General features: G+C 43.6%; 2 protein-coding genes across 2 annotated transcripts; one reads left to right on the forward strand and one right to left on the reverse strand.

Moving 5' to 3' along the window:
* Positions 1–221: 221 nt before the first annotated feature.
* EXOC8 (exocyst complex component 8) lies at positions 222–6,153 on the reverse strand. The gene is made up of 2 exons (XM_021296167.2): positions 4,526–6,153; positions 222–3,925 (listed from the first exon to the last, which is right to left on the reverse strand). The coding sequence occupies exons 1-2, from the start codon at positions 6,044–6,046 to the stop codon at positions 3,317–3,319; spliced, it is 2,130 nt and encodes a 709-aa protein (XP_021151842.2). The 5' UTR covers positions 6,047–6,153; the 3' UTR covers positions 222–3,316.
* Positions 6,154–6,292: 139 nt separating this feature from the next.
* On the forward strand, positions 6,293–12,830 carry SPRTN (SprT-like N-terminal domain). The gene is made up of 5 exons (XM_065057751.1): positions 6,293–6,652; positions 8,104–8,203; positions 8,975–9,103; positions 9,886–10,153; positions 10,443–12,830. Exons 1-5 carry the CDS (start codon positions 6,390–6,392, stop codon positions 11,177–11,179), a joined length of 1,497 nt encoding a protein of 498 aa, XP_064913823.1. The 5' UTR covers positions 6,293–6,389; the 3' UTR covers positions 11,180–12,830.
* The last annotated feature ends 5,851 nt before the right edge of the window (positions 12,831–18,681 follow it).

Genomic DNA, 18,681 nt, shown 5'->3' on the forward strand with positions numbered 1-18,681 from the left:
TTCTTCCAACTTCACCTTATTAAGCCAGACATTGACTATATAAGAATGTAACTGGAGTGACATCACTCGGCTTTCATCACCTGGCTGCCTCTTAATGTGTCCCCAACAAACAACTGACCTGAAGATCTTTGACTTCACTGGAAATTTATTAGTGGACTTGAACTTTGAATCAACATCACCTTTCTGATGATGATGTAATAAAAACAGAAACACACCACTAGTGTTGTATGTCCAGGAGTTTTAATACATGGTCCTTGCTGTTCAGAAAAGTTATTGCATTAAATTATAATACATAAATTCATCTGTATTAAAAAAAAAAAATCATTTTACACATCACAATTTTGACACAGCAGCTAAGGGAAAACAGATTTTATACGCAATTGTCTCAAAACAAAAACTAGCTCTTCCCCAGATCAGCAAAACTGCTATTGTATTATTCAGTAGTTACTGCAAATCCCTACGTGAACACCACTATCCCCACAAGTGTACAGCTCAGGAAAAGTGCCATTCCAAATTACCATCTGCAAATCTGAAATTTATTAAACCATGACTCTCAGCATGTGGTGACTTTTTCTGTTAATGGAATTAACATACAAAGTGTGTTTAATTTAATTGCACACCGTTTTCTTTAAATAATTGTTTTTCTTTTATTATGACACTAATAGATTCAAAAGTTACAAAATATCAATGTTATCTACAGCAGTTCATACAAATACACGTGTTTCAATTGTGACAGGCACACAAACATGATATTGATCACCCAAAGGAAAGGCCAGATTCCCTGATTCATTAAAACCAACATCCACCTAAGCCCACTGCTCCACGGGTGACAGCAGAGACAAAACCAGTAGGTCCTGCATTCCATAAATAGACTGATGAAGGGAGCAGTGACCGAGGCATAGCAGAGTACATGGCAGAATTACATTCTAAATTTCATCCCCTGAAGAGGATAAGATGTGCTATACCAGCTTGCAACAGAAGCATGAACAGGGCTCTTCTCCTGTTCAGTCTTACGCCAGAGCTGGGAATTGGGAGAATACAATTCAGCTTCTTATACAAAATTCTCAAGCATCACAATAATCAGAGCCTTGAGCCACAGTTCCACAGTTTACCCTTCTCTTGCACAGGAAAAAAACAAACAAACAAACAAAAAAACCAAAACCATAAAGCTCATCTGTACTTATTCTACACTCACAAGATGCTTTCTTCTGCTGTAAAGAAAACAATAAAAAAATATTCTGCCTTCAGAGGAAAAAAAAGCCCTCGCTTCTCCCTCCTCTAAAATACCCATCACCATGGAGAGATCTCACTTATTATTCACTTGACAATATTTCTCAAATTAAGTAAGGCCAGGTTGCTACCTTTGCCCACTTTAAACAGATGATAGAGAATATATTATTTCAGCAGACTTCACTAGGTTCTGGTATCAAAGATAGTTCACTAGTGAAATAACACGTGTGTGACTCTCTCATGGAGATAACATGTTGTCACAAGTTCTAACTTTCACTGTTCCTGTGCCTTAAAATAAAACCACAGGTATTCCGGTGGTTTGCAATCTGTTTTAGCTAAAAGCACTGAGTAACCCTTTAAAACCATTTCGCACATTTTTTTCTGTGATTTGCTAGCAAAAGCCTCACACACTGGAGAGCAAGTGAGCAGAGACAGTAGAGCAGAATGCTTTGCAAAATCTGACAGTCCAAAAGACATCCAAAGAGCAAGAGAAAGAAAACTGGCCACTGAAGTGAAAACTGCATTGAACTAGCACTGTGTAAACAGGGAGAAAGGAAGCAGCTCCAGCATAAGCAGTTATGCAGAATGTTTTACTAGCTTTATCTTTCAGTTGTTCAGGCAGTGACAACGTATTCATTACCATGATACAAATTGCAAGAGCTTTTACTTGAAAGCATGAGAGAAATAGGAAACTTAATTATTCCAGTTAAGAACACTTACTGACAGGCTAATACAAAGTTACTTGGCTGTAACATGATTTTCTCACAATTAAGGAAGTCTGCAATAAAGGAGAAGTTTACACAGTTTAAAAGGTGATGCTGGTGACGCTTTCTAAAGCCAGTCTTTACACAAAACCTGGCTTATTTTATTTTCAGAGACACTGAAGGAGACAGCCATCACCTTTAATCCAAACAAAAAAGCGTTTGCATAAACTTCCCCACCTACATTGGAGTTCCCAACCAAATACAGTCCTTATGTTTTCTGCAGATAGTTCTTCTTGGTTGTCATTGTATTACATGAAACAATACTAATATTTGCAGCAGAGACAGAATGTGTATTTTGAAGACCGTATCATTTACAAAAAGCCTCACAGCTAATCTGCTGTTTCTGTACAGCAAAACTAGCATCCTGCTTCTTCCAAACAAAACAATACTTTCAGACCCTCTCCCTGCCCTGCACATCTCAAGAGCATTTCTGCCTCTTCAATATGGTTTCTACCAGTAGCTAATGGCCCTTAATGCATTTATGACAGCACCTCAAGCAAGAGTGCATACTTCTTCAAACAGACTTGACCCCAATGAAATCCACAAGAAAACAAGGAAGCGCAACACTTTGGGGAAAGTAATATTCTCTCTTCTTCTCTGAAGGGAACAAATGTTTCTGACAGCAGATTTGTTTCAGACAGCTGTAATTAAGCTGACAGAACAACTTATTAAATAGAAGCAGCCCCTTCACTCAAACACAAAAACCTACACAAAAAAGCATTTTAAATTTAGATTTGCCTCTGAAATTAACAAAGAGAATTTGGATGTTGGAGAAACTGAAGAGTCTGCACTGCTACCAAACAAATCAGACTGTGCAAATCCATGTTGTTTATCTGCAGTGCTGAGTCACATCTGGATGGTGGACGTGCCTCATCAAATACCACACCCTGCGAGCCTTTCAGCACTTCCCCTCCTACCAGAATGCTGCCTTAAAAAGGAATTCCTACAGAAGCGTGAGGAGAAGTGATCTTTTCCTGCCATATGGTGTATGTATATTCAAGACTTTCACAAACATTTAGCCGAAAGTTGTATTTCATAGTATTTCCCAAGCCACAAACACTACACAAGCCATTCTTACAGGATACACTGTTCAAGGACATGTGATCTTGATCTTACTTCTCACTCCCCTACCCGCTATCCACCAAGAAAAGCAATGCATCCATCCTGGCAGGCTTTGATCATAAGCCTTCAGCTTCTGGAATGCAGCAGTTAGACTTCTGCATTTTTCAGGGACTAAAAAAACCCATTTAGTTCATATATTCAATGTACAGCATTTTCATTAAGTGCTTTCACACTCTGTTTGTAAGAACAGTTGGGTCACTTCACACCACAGAGGTGGTACTTTCCGGATTTATACGCATCAATCTTGAAGCATTTCTCAGATCCTGTAGCTGCTTGGCTGGCTTTCCAACTCCTTCCTCAAATCTTTTTTCCACAACAGGAAGGACAGTTTCATACAGGAAGGATGCATTCTGTCTAATGAATGCTTTCTTCTCAGGGTCCTGTTCACACCGTAAACTGTAATCAACATGCTGGACAGCCACCAGGATGATTTCCACAAGACTCTCCAAAAGAACCATATGCAGCTCTGGAAAGTAAAGCTTTAACGCTTCCTCCAAGAAGGCCATAGTCTGCTTAGTGAAAGCTACCACAGTATAGCTAAGGTTGACCCAGCAGTCATCACCCGTGTATTGGTCAAAACTGCCCACTCCACAGCTTCTCATCTCCTCCCTGAGCTTCCCCAGTGCTTCTGGAGTCATTAGGTTCATCCTTCTCCACATCTCCTCAGAGTTGCGGTGCTTGGTGGCCTCAATGATGATATCCTTGTAGCTCTGTAAAGCACCTTTGATATCCTTAACCAGAAGGGCATGAATGATGAAGGTGAGGTCCAGTCCAATCTCGCTAAGCTGCTTGCAGTGCTCTTTAGCTACCTGGGGTATTAACGAAAAGCGAAGGGTGTTACTAGTGTGCGCATTTACCAAATGCATAATTCTCAGAAAACAGGGAAGTGTTAGTCATACTTCACTTATTTCTCTTGCTTTGAGAAATTCCTTATTAACGAGAAATTAATAGCTAAAAGATAAACCCCACCTGTCAAAAATACTCCAGACAATTACATGACAACACACACACACACTTTTTTTTTTTTCCCTATTAGCAGCTGAAACAAACCATAATCTGAGAAAGTTAGTCTTGCAATACATTATGGAAATGTAGTCCAGGAAAACAAACAAAAAGTCTTCAAGATACCCAACATTCAGATGTAGCTTATGTAAATTTTAGGACCTCCTGCTAGCTAAGGGAAAATTAAGAATAAACACATTTTGCATCCCTGATAAAGGCAGGGGTTTTCTTGCTGTGTACTTTCATCTTAATGCTTTCCTCTGAATATTAACCTTTCAATGCAGGAAACCTCTCAATAGACTCATTCAAGAGTCCACAACTAACCTAGGGTTAGAAAAGAGGATTTAAAAGCTTTGCAGCCTTTGGTTTGGCCATCATGTCACACCACTCACTTTGGACCCTCTTACCTTGACACACTCTGCTGCAGTTGACAAGCTCTCTTTACTATCAAATACTTGCTTACTGAACGCATCTACGAACATCCTCATGGAAGAGCGGGCCCACACAACGAAGGCCGAGTAGCAGCCGTTGTTGCCAGCAAAGTCTGTCTCAAACTCTCTTGCCGTCTCTAGAAGGCTGGTGAAGAAGACGTGGCAGAGCTTGTGGATGTAGAGCAGCGTGGCACCCTCGATGCGCAGCTGTCGGATGGCCGTCTGCACTGCGGCTGCCCGGTTCTTCAGGAAGAGCTCACAGGCCTTGGTGGACTGGCCCAAGCGAATGAGCTGGGACACAGCTCGGCGGGTGGCCCGCGGCCCTCCCCGCAGCGAGCGGTCTGGAGACAGCTCAAACACCAGCACGTCCGTAAGCTGCCGAACCCGCTCATCCACCTTGGCCCGCAGCTCCTTCACAGGCTGGCTGACAGGCTTGTCCCCCAGATACTCATTGAGCTTATCCAAGAGGTCCACCGCCCCCTCGAAGTCCCGCTGGGCAATGCAGACATCCAGGTCCTCAGGCAGCTCTTGAACCCACTCAAGTGAGAGGTCAACCACCTCCTCCTCAGCAGAGGGCTCTTCCTCCTCCTCATCCTCATCCTCCTCAAAAGGGTTGGTGGATTCGGGGGGTGTCGGGGCAGGCCGGGGAAGGGCCTCCTGCTCCAAGCGTCGCTTCTCACTGAGGGCCTGGTTGCGCTTAGTCTCCTCCAGCACCTCCAGCCACTCCTTCTTGATTTTGGCATTCTCAGCCTGGAAGATGCGGCTCTCTGGGAACATGAGCAGTTTGAACATGTCCTTCATGGGCGGGTTGTCCTTGACGTTGACCACAGCCAGCCGGTCGAGGGGGTAGAGGGCATCATAGCGGTAGGCGCCACGGCGGTTGGGCAGGGCGGTGGCCACGAGCAGGCAGTCGTTCATGAGGAAGGCGTGCACCCGCTGGATCTGCGCCATGTGGTCGGCGTCGTACTCCACCAGGTCCCCGTTGTAGACCAGGTACTTGCCGGGGCTCTCGGGAAGGAGGTGGCGGCAGCCCTCCACCTTCTCCAGGAGGGTGGTGAGGGTGCGCTGCCGCCCCTCCTCGCTGGCCGCAGCCTCCTTGGCCGACAGCGGCAGGAAGGGGTCGGCGGCGGCGGCGCGGCGGGCGCCCAAGGCGGGGTCATCGCGGTCGGCCTGGAGGAGCAGGGCCTGGGTGACGGCCTCCATGATGCCCTTCTGCTCGGTGAGGATGTGGCTGAGCTGGTACATCTCGCTCTCCAGGTAGCTGATCTCCCGCGCCGTCTCGATGAACTGTCGGTAGTTCTGGTAGACGTTGCGCTTCAGGCTCTGCGCCGTCTCCTCGCTCAGCGCCTGGATGCGCTGCCGGTGCTCCTGCAGGTCCCGGTCCCCATCCGACTGCTGCGACAGCTGCTTCACGTACTCCCCCGCCGCGAAGCCCCCCGACTCCAGCTGCCGCCGCAGCCGGCTACTGCCGCCGCCTTCACCCAGCGACAGCGCCATTGCCGCACCTCCCGCCGCCCGGCGCCGGCCCCGCCGACCCTGCTGCCGCCGGGTAGAGCGCGACTGCGACTGCGCGCAGCGGTGCGTACGCCGCCTGCGCCAGCGTCGCTGCGCCGATCGCGCATGCGTGGGCACCCCCTCCCCGCTGCGCTGAGGCAGCGTCGGCCTCGAGCGGGGACGGGAGGGGGAGGAGTCGCTCGCGGATACCTCCATGCGCATGCGCCGGGGGCATCGGGGCGCGTTCGGCGCATGCGTAGTGGGAAGCAGGCGGTGGCGCTGGAGCTAGCCGCGCAGTGCGCATTCGCCGGCGGCCGCTCGGGCTGTCGGGGCGGTCTCGCGCGGGATGGAGGACAGCGACTTCGTGTTGGCGCTCCAGCTGCAGGAGCTGTGGGAGGCCGAGGATAAGGAGGCGGCAGCCGCAGCAGCAGCGTGCGCCGAGGCCTCGCCGGACCCCTCGCCCCTTCGCCCGCTGTCGGTGGTGGACGAGGCCTGGGAACTGCTGGACCCCAGCCCCGACGTGCACGGCCTCTTCGTGCAGTTCAACGAGACGCTGTTCTGGGGGCGCCTGGCGGCCGTCGAGGTGTCGTGGAGCCCGCGCATGACCCTGTACGCCACGGTGGGGGGTCGGGGAGTGCGCTCGGAGGGCGGCCCGCGTGGGGAGGGGCCGTCGAGCGGCCTCCTGCCAGGCAGCGGCCCGGTGGGGCGGGGGATGCGGGGCGGGGGGCGCTCGCCAAGAGCGGGAAGGCGGCGGGGAAGGCGATCCTTGCCGAGGAGCGCTGCCGGGTGGCGGTCACCGGCCTCAGGTTTCGGGAGCTGCCGTGCCTCTGAAGGGGCCCAGCAGTGTGCAGAGGCTGTGTCCGAGCTGTCGGAAGAGCCGGTGACTCGTCAGGTGAGCAATGGCTTGTCTCATCCTATAGCTGTGGGATTTGGGGAGGGGCAGGAAAAGCTGTCACTTGTCGCTCTGTGCTGCTCCTAACTGTGCCTTCATATGGACGATGCGCTAGTGCCACAGTTTCAATTCTACGTATTTCAATGTCCTGCTTTTCTAACATAGTTCACACTCTAGGATGTGGGTTGGTCGCTGTCAATTTCTGTTCTGTCAATCATTTGTTGCCTTTGGCAGACATTAATGGCTTTTCCCGTGGTGCGGGCAAAACTGGAGAGATGTTAAAGTGGTACAGATAACTTCATCTTAAAGTGTGTATGTCAAAACTTAAAAGAATATACTTGTATTGCTGTCGGTTTTGTTGTTCTCTGGTTTTATGATGGTTTTCGAGCATGGCAGAAAGGCACATGTGAAACAGCATTAATATTAACAAGACTTAGAATGGACTAGGAAGAGGAATATGCAAGAGATCTGAAATTGAAAAAAAAAAAAAAGCTTTGTAGTGCAGGCTGCAGTTCTGCAGCAGATCAGCTGATGCAATTACTGGCTGCTGGAGTCTTCACCCCTTCTGTCCTTTGCTGGTTGCAGTACCCCTTAGACGCTTGAAAATATTTGGATACTGGACTGGTAGAGGAATAACTCAATAACAAACCAACAAAAAATGATTTTTTTTTTTTTCTGCTGGATTGCTGTGAATAACTGATGATATACAAAGGTTCAGCCAGAGTAAAAAGCTGGGGGAGGATGAGGGGTGAAATTGCAGCAACTGGGAGTTAAGTTGCTGTTGACTGCTGTGACTCTCCAGCCTCTGTTTTATATATTTCACTCTGTCAGTTCTAATGAAAACAGTCCTTTGCCTCCTAAACAGGTCAGCTTGGAACAGTCCACTGACTTTGTTTTTATAATTGCTTGCTTTAAATTAAGTGATTGCAAGAGATCTAATAAATTACAGTTTTGCTTTTGCTAATTTAGTCGCAGTTTTTTCTAAGGAACTTGTAGGCTTTTTTTTTCCTTCTCGGTTAATTATATTGAGTTTTTCAAGTGTTTTTTCATGTTCTGAGTTACCTAGTATGTGTTGGACAGGGACAGCATTTTAAGTCCAATTCTCAATTTTCTTCATGTACTACAGAAACAACAGGCTTTTCATATTTTCTTTCTGTGTCTCTTCTAGCTGTGCTGGAGTGTGTAAATATGAAGGAAAAGGTGGAATGTGTTCCATTCGTCTAAGTGAGCCGCTCCTAAAGTTAAGACCAAGGAAGGATCTCGTTGAGGTATTGAAGATTGCTCATGAATCTGCACATAAAATGTATTGTGCCTCTCTCCCCACCCCATACACACATTCTTCTATACGGTGACTTGTAGATCATAAAATAGTGGTGGCTTTATTGCTCTCTTTGTGCTGCTTATGTGGGCAACATTATGGTAATCTTTCAGTTTTGTGTTTCCAAATGGACAACTCTGAGTAGGATTCTGAAGTCACTTGTTTATTTTACTGACTTTAAAAAGGAAAATTATCTTTTAATATCAAAACCAAACATGGACTGAAAGCACAATCAGAAAATGGCTGTGGTTTTATCTTCTAGCTCAAAAGGCCAAAAACAGAAAGTAAGGATATAGTATATGACTGTAAACAGAACTTGGTGTTGCTGTTTGTGCTTGTTTGAATTGGCTCGACATTCAGATGTGCTTAATGGACAGAAATGCAGTAGAGTTACAACCTGCTCATGAGTGTATCTCTCTTTGGTTTCAGAGAGGATGATCTCTTTAAAGACCTGACTTAAGTCTGAGGGTTATTTCCCTTGTTTGGAATGTCACTTACTGTAATAATATTCTCCAGTATGTTTTGGTGGTATGGCAATAGAGGTAATATGATTTGACAGGTAGAACACGTATTATGTTTTTACGACCCATACTGAACACACTGATGCATGAAAATAAGATCAGTACTAAGGTAAATGTAAAGGAGCATAATATTTTCAGCTTTATTTTGAAAATATACGTGATGCTTTTCAGTAGATAGCTAATGATTTGCGTTATTTCAGACATTGTTGCATGAAATGATCCATGCCCTGCTTTTTGTTACTAATAATGACAAAGATCGTGAGTCTCATGGACCAGAGTTCTGCAAACACATGCGTCGCATTAATCGCTTGACTGGAGCTAATGTCACAGTAAGTGTTATCTACTTAACATAATTTAATAGAGGATTTTTCCTGATTTTGTTTTTCAGCATGCCTGGCGTGTTACGAGTTATACACTTGTTCTTTTTTGACACACCACAGTTCGCACTAATACAGATTTGCATTGAAGTGTGTGCCAGTTCCATAGTTATTTTGCTGGGGAGAATGGTGGGAACAGGTTGAGGAAGATATGATGAGTTCTTGGTCATATAGCTTTTGAGTATACCCCCTGTAAATATTTTTCCTTAAAACTTTGTTTTAAGCTTGAAACAACTTAATGATACCAGGGACAGCATAGGTTCATGTTAAGAATAATATTTGGGGAAGAGCAGTCTGTTTTAGTTAAGATATACATCAGTAAAGGTTAGTGGGTTGATGATGTTTAAAAATAATGTGTCTGGTAAGTTCAGTTAAGATAATAGCTGGAGGGAGAATACCATACTAGTATTGTTTACAATGTATTCTAAACAGTACATCATTTAGGGTGAAATTTTAGATAGATTTTCAAAGTTATTTTATTGCAGTTCAAACAAAATAGCCAGGACACATTCCTACACATCCTGTCTTTTTTTAAGAAAAAAAAAGCTTTGTTTTATTGGTATCTAAATGTTGATCAAATTTTATCCAGGTTCATCTCTTTTAGCTGGTAATGTAAAAATCACAGTAGTAACGGAAGGAATGAAATTATAATAAATTTAGAAAATAGAGCTTGTGATCTAAAATTAGAAGCTTTCTGAATGACTGCCTTTTTGTTTGTTTGTTTTTAAACCTAGATCTACCACAGTTTTCATGATGAGGTGGATTTGTACCGCCAGCACTGGTGGCGATGCAATGGCCCCTGTCGAAATAGAAAACCTTATTTTGGATACGTGAAACGTTCCATGAATAGAGCACCCTCTGCACGAGACTTTTGGTGGGTTGAGCACCAGGAGACATGTGGAGGTACATTCACAAAAGTGAAGGAGCCAGAGAACTTCTCCAAGAAATCCAAGGAGAAAACTCAGCCAGCAAAACGTTCAAATTCTGACTTGGCTAACAAAGGTATTTTAAGTAATTATTTTCTTACTTTCAAACGGGTTTTGTCCAAACAGTTCCTTGACAGATCAACCACTCCCTGAGATTTGTTTAGATATTACTGTTACATAGCAAAGAACACCCATTTTATTCGTGCATTTCTAGGCTCCTTCTCAACTGTTTGCTAAAGGTTTAGTTTGCTACACTGTTTTCAAGCAGCAGTTTTTTTGGGGGAAGCACGTCGAATACTAAGCCCGTGATTTATACATGAAAAAGTTACTAACTTTTTTCATTTTATTCTCTTCTTATTTTGCAGGCAAGACACAAACAAGCGATATGCAAGATCTGATGCCTTTTAGTGGAAAAGGATATCGGCTTGGAGGAGGAGAGAGGGTACTCTCAGAAAATAGCACAAATTTCAGTAGCAGTGTTAGAAACAGTGAAACACCTGGTTCACGGCATCGTTCAGCAGTGAAGACAATACCAATCCCTAAAAATGAGATAAAATTTGAAAAGTCACCCCGTAGCGGCACCTTCTTTCCACTTTACACTGATGATGCCAGCGAGAAAATCAACTTAGCTTCAAAGCGTGAGTTTCCTAAACTCTCTGTTGCTAATACAAAAGCTTACAAGAATGTTAGCGGATCACCTGTTAAAATTGCTCGTGTTATGGAAGAAAAGCCAAACCAAGGTTCTGCAAGTGGCAAGAGGATTATACCGCTTTATAACAAGCCACCAAAACAAATTTGTTTAGAGCAGACAACAGCAGCTCAGGTGGCATCTGAGAAAAAAAGCTCTGAGTGTACTAATACAGCGCAGCAGTGGCCGAAAACGGAAGACAGAACTGCCTTTGAAAATTATTTCATTAAAAAACGGAGTACTGATGTCACTTTAAGTATAAATACACCTATGAAAACCAAAGCTGAAAATACAGTGTCCTCTGCAAGTTCCAGCAGTGATGTAAGGCAGGATAAAAAAGTCAGTTGTCCTGTTTGCCAGACTGAGGTTTTAGAGTCTAAAATAAATCAACACCTTGATTCGTGTCTTGCATAAAACCTTTCAGAAAGCTGTCTCAAAAAGGTAAACCAGGGCTGAAAACACTGCTTAAAAACTACTCAGGGTTTGCTTAGCTGTGGCGACTTCCATGTGTGCCTGTTCTGAATTGGAATTTAAAGTACTGTCAGCATGCTGAACAACAGCTTTGTGGGGTTGCATGTCAGCGCTGACTAGGAAGCTAGCTGCTACTTGGGTTCCAAAGAATCAAAACTCACGCTTTAGTAGGTGGATGTTTGTGCCAGTGTTCTTGCTGAAGAACCTGGGTAATATAAGAGAAGGTGGATACTTGGCAAACTGCATCTTTTCAAGCAGTTTTAAAAATTAAGTCATTTTAAATCCTACTAATTTATCTTTGTTCTTAAGACTCCTTTGTGTTGTTTTTTGTTTTTTTTTTTTTAAAGTGTTTTTGCCATTCTTAAACACCTATAATAGAAAATAATTCTTCTGTTTAGTGCAAATGAGTGCCAGGTATTTTTAGAATAGTAAATATTTTGCATAAGCCAGAACTACAGTCTCAGGTGGTCCTTCTTGCCTGTGACCTCTCAGACAAGATAGATGAGATAAGAATCTCAAATAGGGGCTTTTGTCAAAGATGGAAGAGGCGTAGGCATCAAAAACATAGCATGGCATCCATTTGGCTTTAATGGGTGGGTTGTGGCAGGACAAGAGAAAATCTAGAAAGGTGATGAAGCTGCTAGGAAATCAAGCACAAGACACTTGGTAGATGAGGAGAAGGCCCTACACTGAAGGGCTCAATTAAAAAAAATCATTTTGAGGAACTTGTTTTCAAAAAGGATTTAGAAGTTAGATATGCTGTTAACAGTTGGAGTGGTCAAATGGAAGCTAGTGAACATGTCTCTTACATGTCTTTTGGTCAAGGATCCCAGCCAGACTCTCCACCCACTTCTGATGGTTTGCTCAAATTCTGTGTTGAAAGTTCACTAGTTTTTACTATATAGGTGTTATGTGCATGAGTAATGGACCTCCCTATGTTGATACTAGTAAGTAAAACTTGTGAGGAATATTGATGGCAATACTGGTAAAGACTGTTCCTGGCTGTATTATAAAAGCCTTCATGATTTTTCAGTTAATCTACCAGTGTTTTACAGGCCAAAATGGCATTAAATTGACATTAGCTGACAGTCTTTGTTTTTCTTCTTCTGGAAGCCAGCCAGCTTGGTGGTTAGTGTTCAACAAGCCAGTCAGTTGAGCACTAAAACCATTGTGCTGTGAGAAGTTTTGGATGCTGAGCAGATGTGTTTTCTTTATAAACTTTCTGAAATGTTAACAGTTCTCTTGCTGCACTGAAAGTATTTAACGGGTTAAACAGTTAACAGCTTGATTCCTTACTGGTAAAATTGATTATAAATATTTTTGTTTATAAAAAGAAAAAATACTTATGCTGTTACATATATTGTTACTACAACTTTAAATGGCTATATTAGCCTCAGATGCACATATGTTTGCCTTTATATAATTACTTACTTGCTGCTCTCTTTTGAAATTAGGAAATAAAACTGATGTGCAATAGCATTTGGCAAATGATACCTTTACTCTTTTTAAACATTGATGTATTTTTTCAAATAATGGCACTACAACTGTTGGATTGTTCTTGCTTATTCTGAATAAATTGGTACTGAGTTTTAAATTTTCATTAAGCCTGGGTTTCACATGGCAGTGGTAGCCATCTTGCATTATTCACCAGTGGGCTCACTTAGATATCTAGTAACAGTCTAGTTTAGTAGATCATGTCTGTATTAACACTTTTCCTTCTTAAATTTCTCTGTAAAAACAGATGCCGGTGAATATGGACTGCATCAATCTCTGCGTTCTCCAACATATTTTCAGTACAGTTTCACTTTTATTGCATTTCTGTGAAAAAATTTACAAATACCAATTTTAAAACATGATGTGACACGTTAATTTTCCATACTTCCTTCTTAAAACTGCAGTATTTGTCAGCGTTCCCATTGAAACTTGACATTTACAGAGACAGTACTACTCAGAAGTATTGGTACTGTCACATGGCTTTTAAGATGAGGACTAGATTCACATTGTGGATGGTCTCTCACACCATAAAGCATTGCATTTTTGAGTGATATTTCCCTTACCATTGTTCCCATTGGTTTCCTGGTTTGTCTTTGCCGCTGCAACTGAAGAGAGTAAAGGATCGCCTCAGGAAGGGAGTATTGTTAAATACATTTTCACATTCAGATAGATTTTTACAATGTCTTCTTTTACATAAACAGTGCTCATTTGAACAACAAATAGAAAACAAATGTGGGAGTTGGCCTGTTAGTATTCAATGGATAGTATAGCCTGCTCAGGGGCTGAGGGGAGAAACTTAAGCTATAGGCAAGTCCTGTCTCAAATAGGTCTGTTTTCAAAAGAATTTGAGCCATTTCAGACCAGCTGTGGAAAAACATCACCTCTGCCCATGCGTGTTTTTCCAATGAAGTATTATAATGTCATATAAGTATAAGTAGTATATGTCATACATATATATACATATATATACATACATATATATACATATAAGTAGTATATGTCAAGATCTCTTTTATACAGAGATAAAGGTGACAAAGAGCTGGGTGCATAGGCTTTGCAGTTGTCACCTATTGCAGGCAATAAACAGGTCAGGGCTGTGGCTTTTGGCTATGTTACTGTGAGTGCTGTTTCTGTAAGATTTTGTTCTTGAATAGAGTGTCCTTCCTACAATTATAACAATGACTACTAGTATGTGTTTAAAATATGCTGGTGAATTTGGGTCAAAGGTGAGAAGTGTCATCTTCTGTACCAGTTGACTTTGTCCCAAGTGAGTGTGGATGCTGTCTATAACACAAACCAGTAATGGATCTTGAACAAACCTGCTTCACTGAGCTGCAAAATAAGTTGTCTAACTGGAAACCTGAGAAAAAAGTTAATATACTTGACTTTCGAGATAAATGAGGTATGAGAGAGGTCAACAAATGGCTCTGCAAACTAAAGGCAAAAGCAATCTTCTGTGGTGATCTACTGGAATTGCTCAGAATGACTGAGATAATGTTTCTAGAGGTTAAACTACCTAAATGGAGGTGACCTAGCTATTTCATTATTATGAAAGAGGTTGCTCTTAAGTTGCCTTGAAACTTGTTACAGGGCAAGAAAGCTTGAAAGTCAAATATTTTCAAGTGTTTTATACTTTGTAGTGAAATGTTATCTAGAAAGTTTTCATAATACTTTATGAGTTCTGATGAAGAAATTGGAAGTAGCATTTTTCTCCAGACTAATAAAAATAAATCAGTATCTTTCGAGAAGATATGTAATAGTCTGCTTTATAACGTGTTTTAAGAGTGATAGTTTGCCATTCCTCTATGCTTTACCATCTCCAGTAGTGCAACCACTCATTGTATGCACTTGGGGCATCTAGGTCGCATGGGAAGTGTATTCTTACAGCAAATTCAATCCTAATTCCTGTGTGTAAGCTGATGAGGCGGCTATTTATGTCTAGGTGGAAGTACATGTCTCGGGCAGGTAAGGTGCTGCTGCTCAAACTGTAGGAATTAGTTAACTGAGCCTCCTTTCTAGGAACATTTTTCAAGAGAACAACTAAATGTTATTCATTTGGAGCAACCTACAGAAGGGCTTATGTTATGTTGCGCTACTTGCCACTGTACCAGTGTTGGTAATAAAGGACACCAGGTAATGTGGTACAAAATCCAAGGCTAGAGAGGGTTTAGTCCTAACTGGACAACTAGTGAGTAATTCCTGAAATGCAAAGTGTCACTTCAAGCTTCTCTTGCTGCAGTATCAGCAAGAGATGCTGTAGAGTAAGTGGCTTGTAAGAATTTTTCTTCTTCCTCGGGTGTTCTTTCGGAGCGCCTCGGTTCTGTTGCATTTTCTATCTACAAAGCATCCCTACACATCCTTAAAGTAAAGCAAGTTACATTGTACTGAAGCATAACAGCAAGAAACACAGTTGAGCGTCTGAGGAAAAGCAAGGTTGCCATCTCTTCTACATGGTTTGGAACAATTCATAGTGATGAGAGTGTGACACAGACTGCTCTGGCTGCCACCAGTCATCCGTGATTATGGTGTCCGTGCATCAGCTGTCACATTTTGCCACCTTAAATTGAAAGGCCACTAAAAGGTTGGACTGGGTGACCTCCTGAGGTTACATCTGACCTAAATTCCCCTATGAGCATATGATTGTTGCTGCCTGACACTTACTGTGACAGAAGTGAAACATCTGCTCTCCATCAGCTGCTGCTTACCTGCCAGTCCGTGTTCATGAATTTTACACCTCAAACAAAAGTACCCAAGTTCTTACTTGCATCTGGATTATGACAGCTGTTAGGAAGTCTTAAGCTTAAATAAATGTAAATGTATAAGACATTGTATGTGACTGTAAAGGCTCCACATTAAATTACCCTTAATCTGTAGTTTATGGGTAGACAGGCTATGAAAAAGACTTGTATTTCAGCATGTTTGAAAATACACTCTGCATGTTTTCAGGTACTTGTGTGCACAGAAAAACCGACACCAGGCTGTGTGGAGCTTTGGGATTCTTCAAGAGGCCATTAGGTGGCACTCCTTGTCCTTCAGGATCACTTTTTTCCTCCTCTCCTACCTGTACAGTGAAAAGAACAGAAAGTGCAGACTTAACAGCCTCGTGTTTCACCTGCACCTGCACTCCAGGCTGAAGATGGATCAGCAGGAACCCCCGACTGGACCATAAAACAAGTTAAAGAGGAGGAATGGGGAGGTGTAGGGCGAGTTCTGCAACTAGCTGAGAGCTGAGAAGTAGAAATTACGTCTGTCTTGGTTTTTTGTGAGTGTTTCTTTTAACTTTGCTGCAAGAGGGACTTGGAAGATGAGCCAGTAGCTCCTTTGTGCAGTGAATAACCCTGAAGGCATACTTTTGTGGTGTAAGTGTACTGCACCATTTGCATCCATTGCAGTGAAAAATCTGATTTTCTGTTACCACTTGTCATCAGCCCAGCTCCTCAGGAAAGTCAGGATGGAGTGGTAGGAAGTCAGAAGGGTTTATAACACACAAAACTTGTCTCTGGCTCCTTGGCTAAGCTGTGGGCCTGGAGGGGTGTGACAGGCTGAGGGGAGGGTACTGTGCTGTAGGTGTGAAAGCTAAAAAAGGGAGACAGCCATGGCCTTAATCTCTCTGTTCCCTTTTAGCTTCTGCCAGGCCAGGCTGCTTTAAGACTAGATTAAGTTTCTAAGAAGGTGCAGCAGCTTGGCCTGAATAGCTCACCCTGTCGCTGTCTCAACCATCCCCTATCTTTCTCATAATTTCATCACTTTTTTGTCCTGATAAGTCTTAGACCTGACATTTCATAAACTGCATAACCAAGAGCATTTGAAGGAGCAAGAACCAACAAGCCAAATAGTTGGCTACCCCATTGCTTGATTTAGAAGCAGTAAACACTTTATTTTTCTTTAAATGACACCAATCTCTGGACTATTAATTTGTGTGTTCACTGCAAGTAACTTCTCTTTAGAGGTGTTACTAATCGCACAAAGTCTGGGGTAAAAATGCGGACTAGTAAAGTTCCAGTACGGTACCTTACCTACAAGAATATAGTTCAGTTGGGGATTTTAATTCCTCTAGTAGCTTCATTCAGCAACTTACTGATGGGGGAACAGCCAAGGGACCTCTCTGCTTTTGCTCCAGTTCCTCCCCCCTGCTTCGCTTCCCTGCCTTGACCTTCCTACTGACCACCCTGCTCCCTTCTCAGAAGCATCCCTGTAATTACCTGCTTTCTTCCCAGAAGGATCCATTCGGTGGGTTTGTTGCCACCCATTTGTGAGCAGATTTTGATTCACCAGGAGGGTGAGGGTTGTGTTTTGAGAGAGGCACAAAGCAAAAAACCTGTGCAAATCATTTGCTTGGAGGGTGCCCACCTGCAGATGCCGGTGCAGTCTCTGCAGCACTTGCCTGCAGCCGGTGCAGGGTGGGATGCAGCACCCACACCTGGCTTGAGGAAGCCCTGGCTCTTTTGTTCAGCTCAAGGGCAGCACTTCTCAGAAGCAAGAAATAATTTGACCAGGGCAAGGTGTTTTTTATGTCACTGACTTTGGAGCGCAATGTACCAAGTCCAATAGTTTTGGCCTGTCTAATGCGTAACCCAGCACACACTTGCTATTTTACAGGCATTACTTCCAGGGCTTTGTAGGGTCGTGCTATTTATAGTGCACAGCACATCTCACACCAGCTGTTTTTCAACAACAGCAAGGCAAACTCCTTACTGTGTGATGGGACCACACAACTTGGCATGGGCTGCTCCAGATAACATAGCCATGGAGGATATGGTACAAATTCTGGGCTGTTCTGGCAGATGGCAAATGTGAACGTATCTGAAAAGTTGTCCTGAGGATAAAACACCCCAGGGGCTTCAGAGAGGGTGGCACCTCTACCAGGCGGGGTATGGAAAGCTGTGAGTAGGAGACTTCAGTTTCCAGTCTGCTGTCTTCTGCAGGATGTATCATTAAGAGTTATTTGGATCAGTCTGTAGCTTTGCATTTAGCAATATCTATATAGGAAATTTAATTAAAACATAAGAAACAACTTTATTGCAGTGAGGGTGGTTGAACACAGGAGCAGTTTGCCTGGAGAGGTTGTGGAGTTTCCATCCTTGAAGATGCTCAGACTCCAACTGGACATCATTCTGGGCAGCCACCTCTGGGTGACCCTGCTGAGGGCAAAGGGCTGGACCAGACCATCTCCTGGAGCCCCTTCTACCTCTGCAGGCCTGGGTTTCTGCATAACACCATGAGCATTCAGGACAGAGTGAAATTGCAGCTGAAGGCAGTTAAGATCCATCTGCTTGCCCTTGTGCTGACACAGCCCAGGAGTGCTCACTTCACCTCCAACCATCAGTTTATTTCCAGCTGCACATTTCTTCCTCTCCTTGAAGAGTTCAGAATGGGCAGCTCTCATCACTGCCACTACCCAAGCTGTGTCTGAGAGGGACAAGTCCCCCATCCCATGCATGAAAGACTGGGGAACATCAGGCAGGAGCTGGGCATGTGCCATGACACAGACAGGTACGAGGAAGCTCTGCCCTGCCAAGCCAGGCAGACAAGCAGGTAGCTCCTCACTGCTTCTCACGGCCTGCCCTGGAAAGGCAGGTTTTAATTGCTGCTTCTTGGCCAAGCCACACAGCAGGGGAGGTCAGGATTATCAGCCCTGCAGATGACGTGAATTAAAGCTGAGATGTAATTAACTTTGAATGTACCTATAGGAGATTTAGAAAGCAGGAAAAGCATCTGATGACAGGAAACAGGAGGTATTTCAGGCGCTGCAAAACCCCCAAAGACTATTTAAGCTAGCTGGCAACATTTCCCAGGCAATTTGGTGGAGTTAAGAGGACACCACCCAGGATGTTTTACCGCTAACATGTGGGCTGACGCTTGGGTCTTGAAATGCAGTTTAGTCGAAGCAGCTACACATCCCAAGTGGCAAGCAATGCCATGACGTTGGAGCTTTTTGCAAGGTGTTACAG

This window comes from Columba livia, chromosome 3 (genome assembly GCF_036013475.1).
Source record: "Columba livia isolate bColLiv1 breed racing homer chromosome 3, bColLiv1.pat.W.v2, whole genome shotgun sequence".
Taxonomy (NCBI): domain Eukaryota; kingdom Metazoa; phylum Chordata; class Aves; order Columbiformes; family Columbidae; genus Columba; species Columba livia.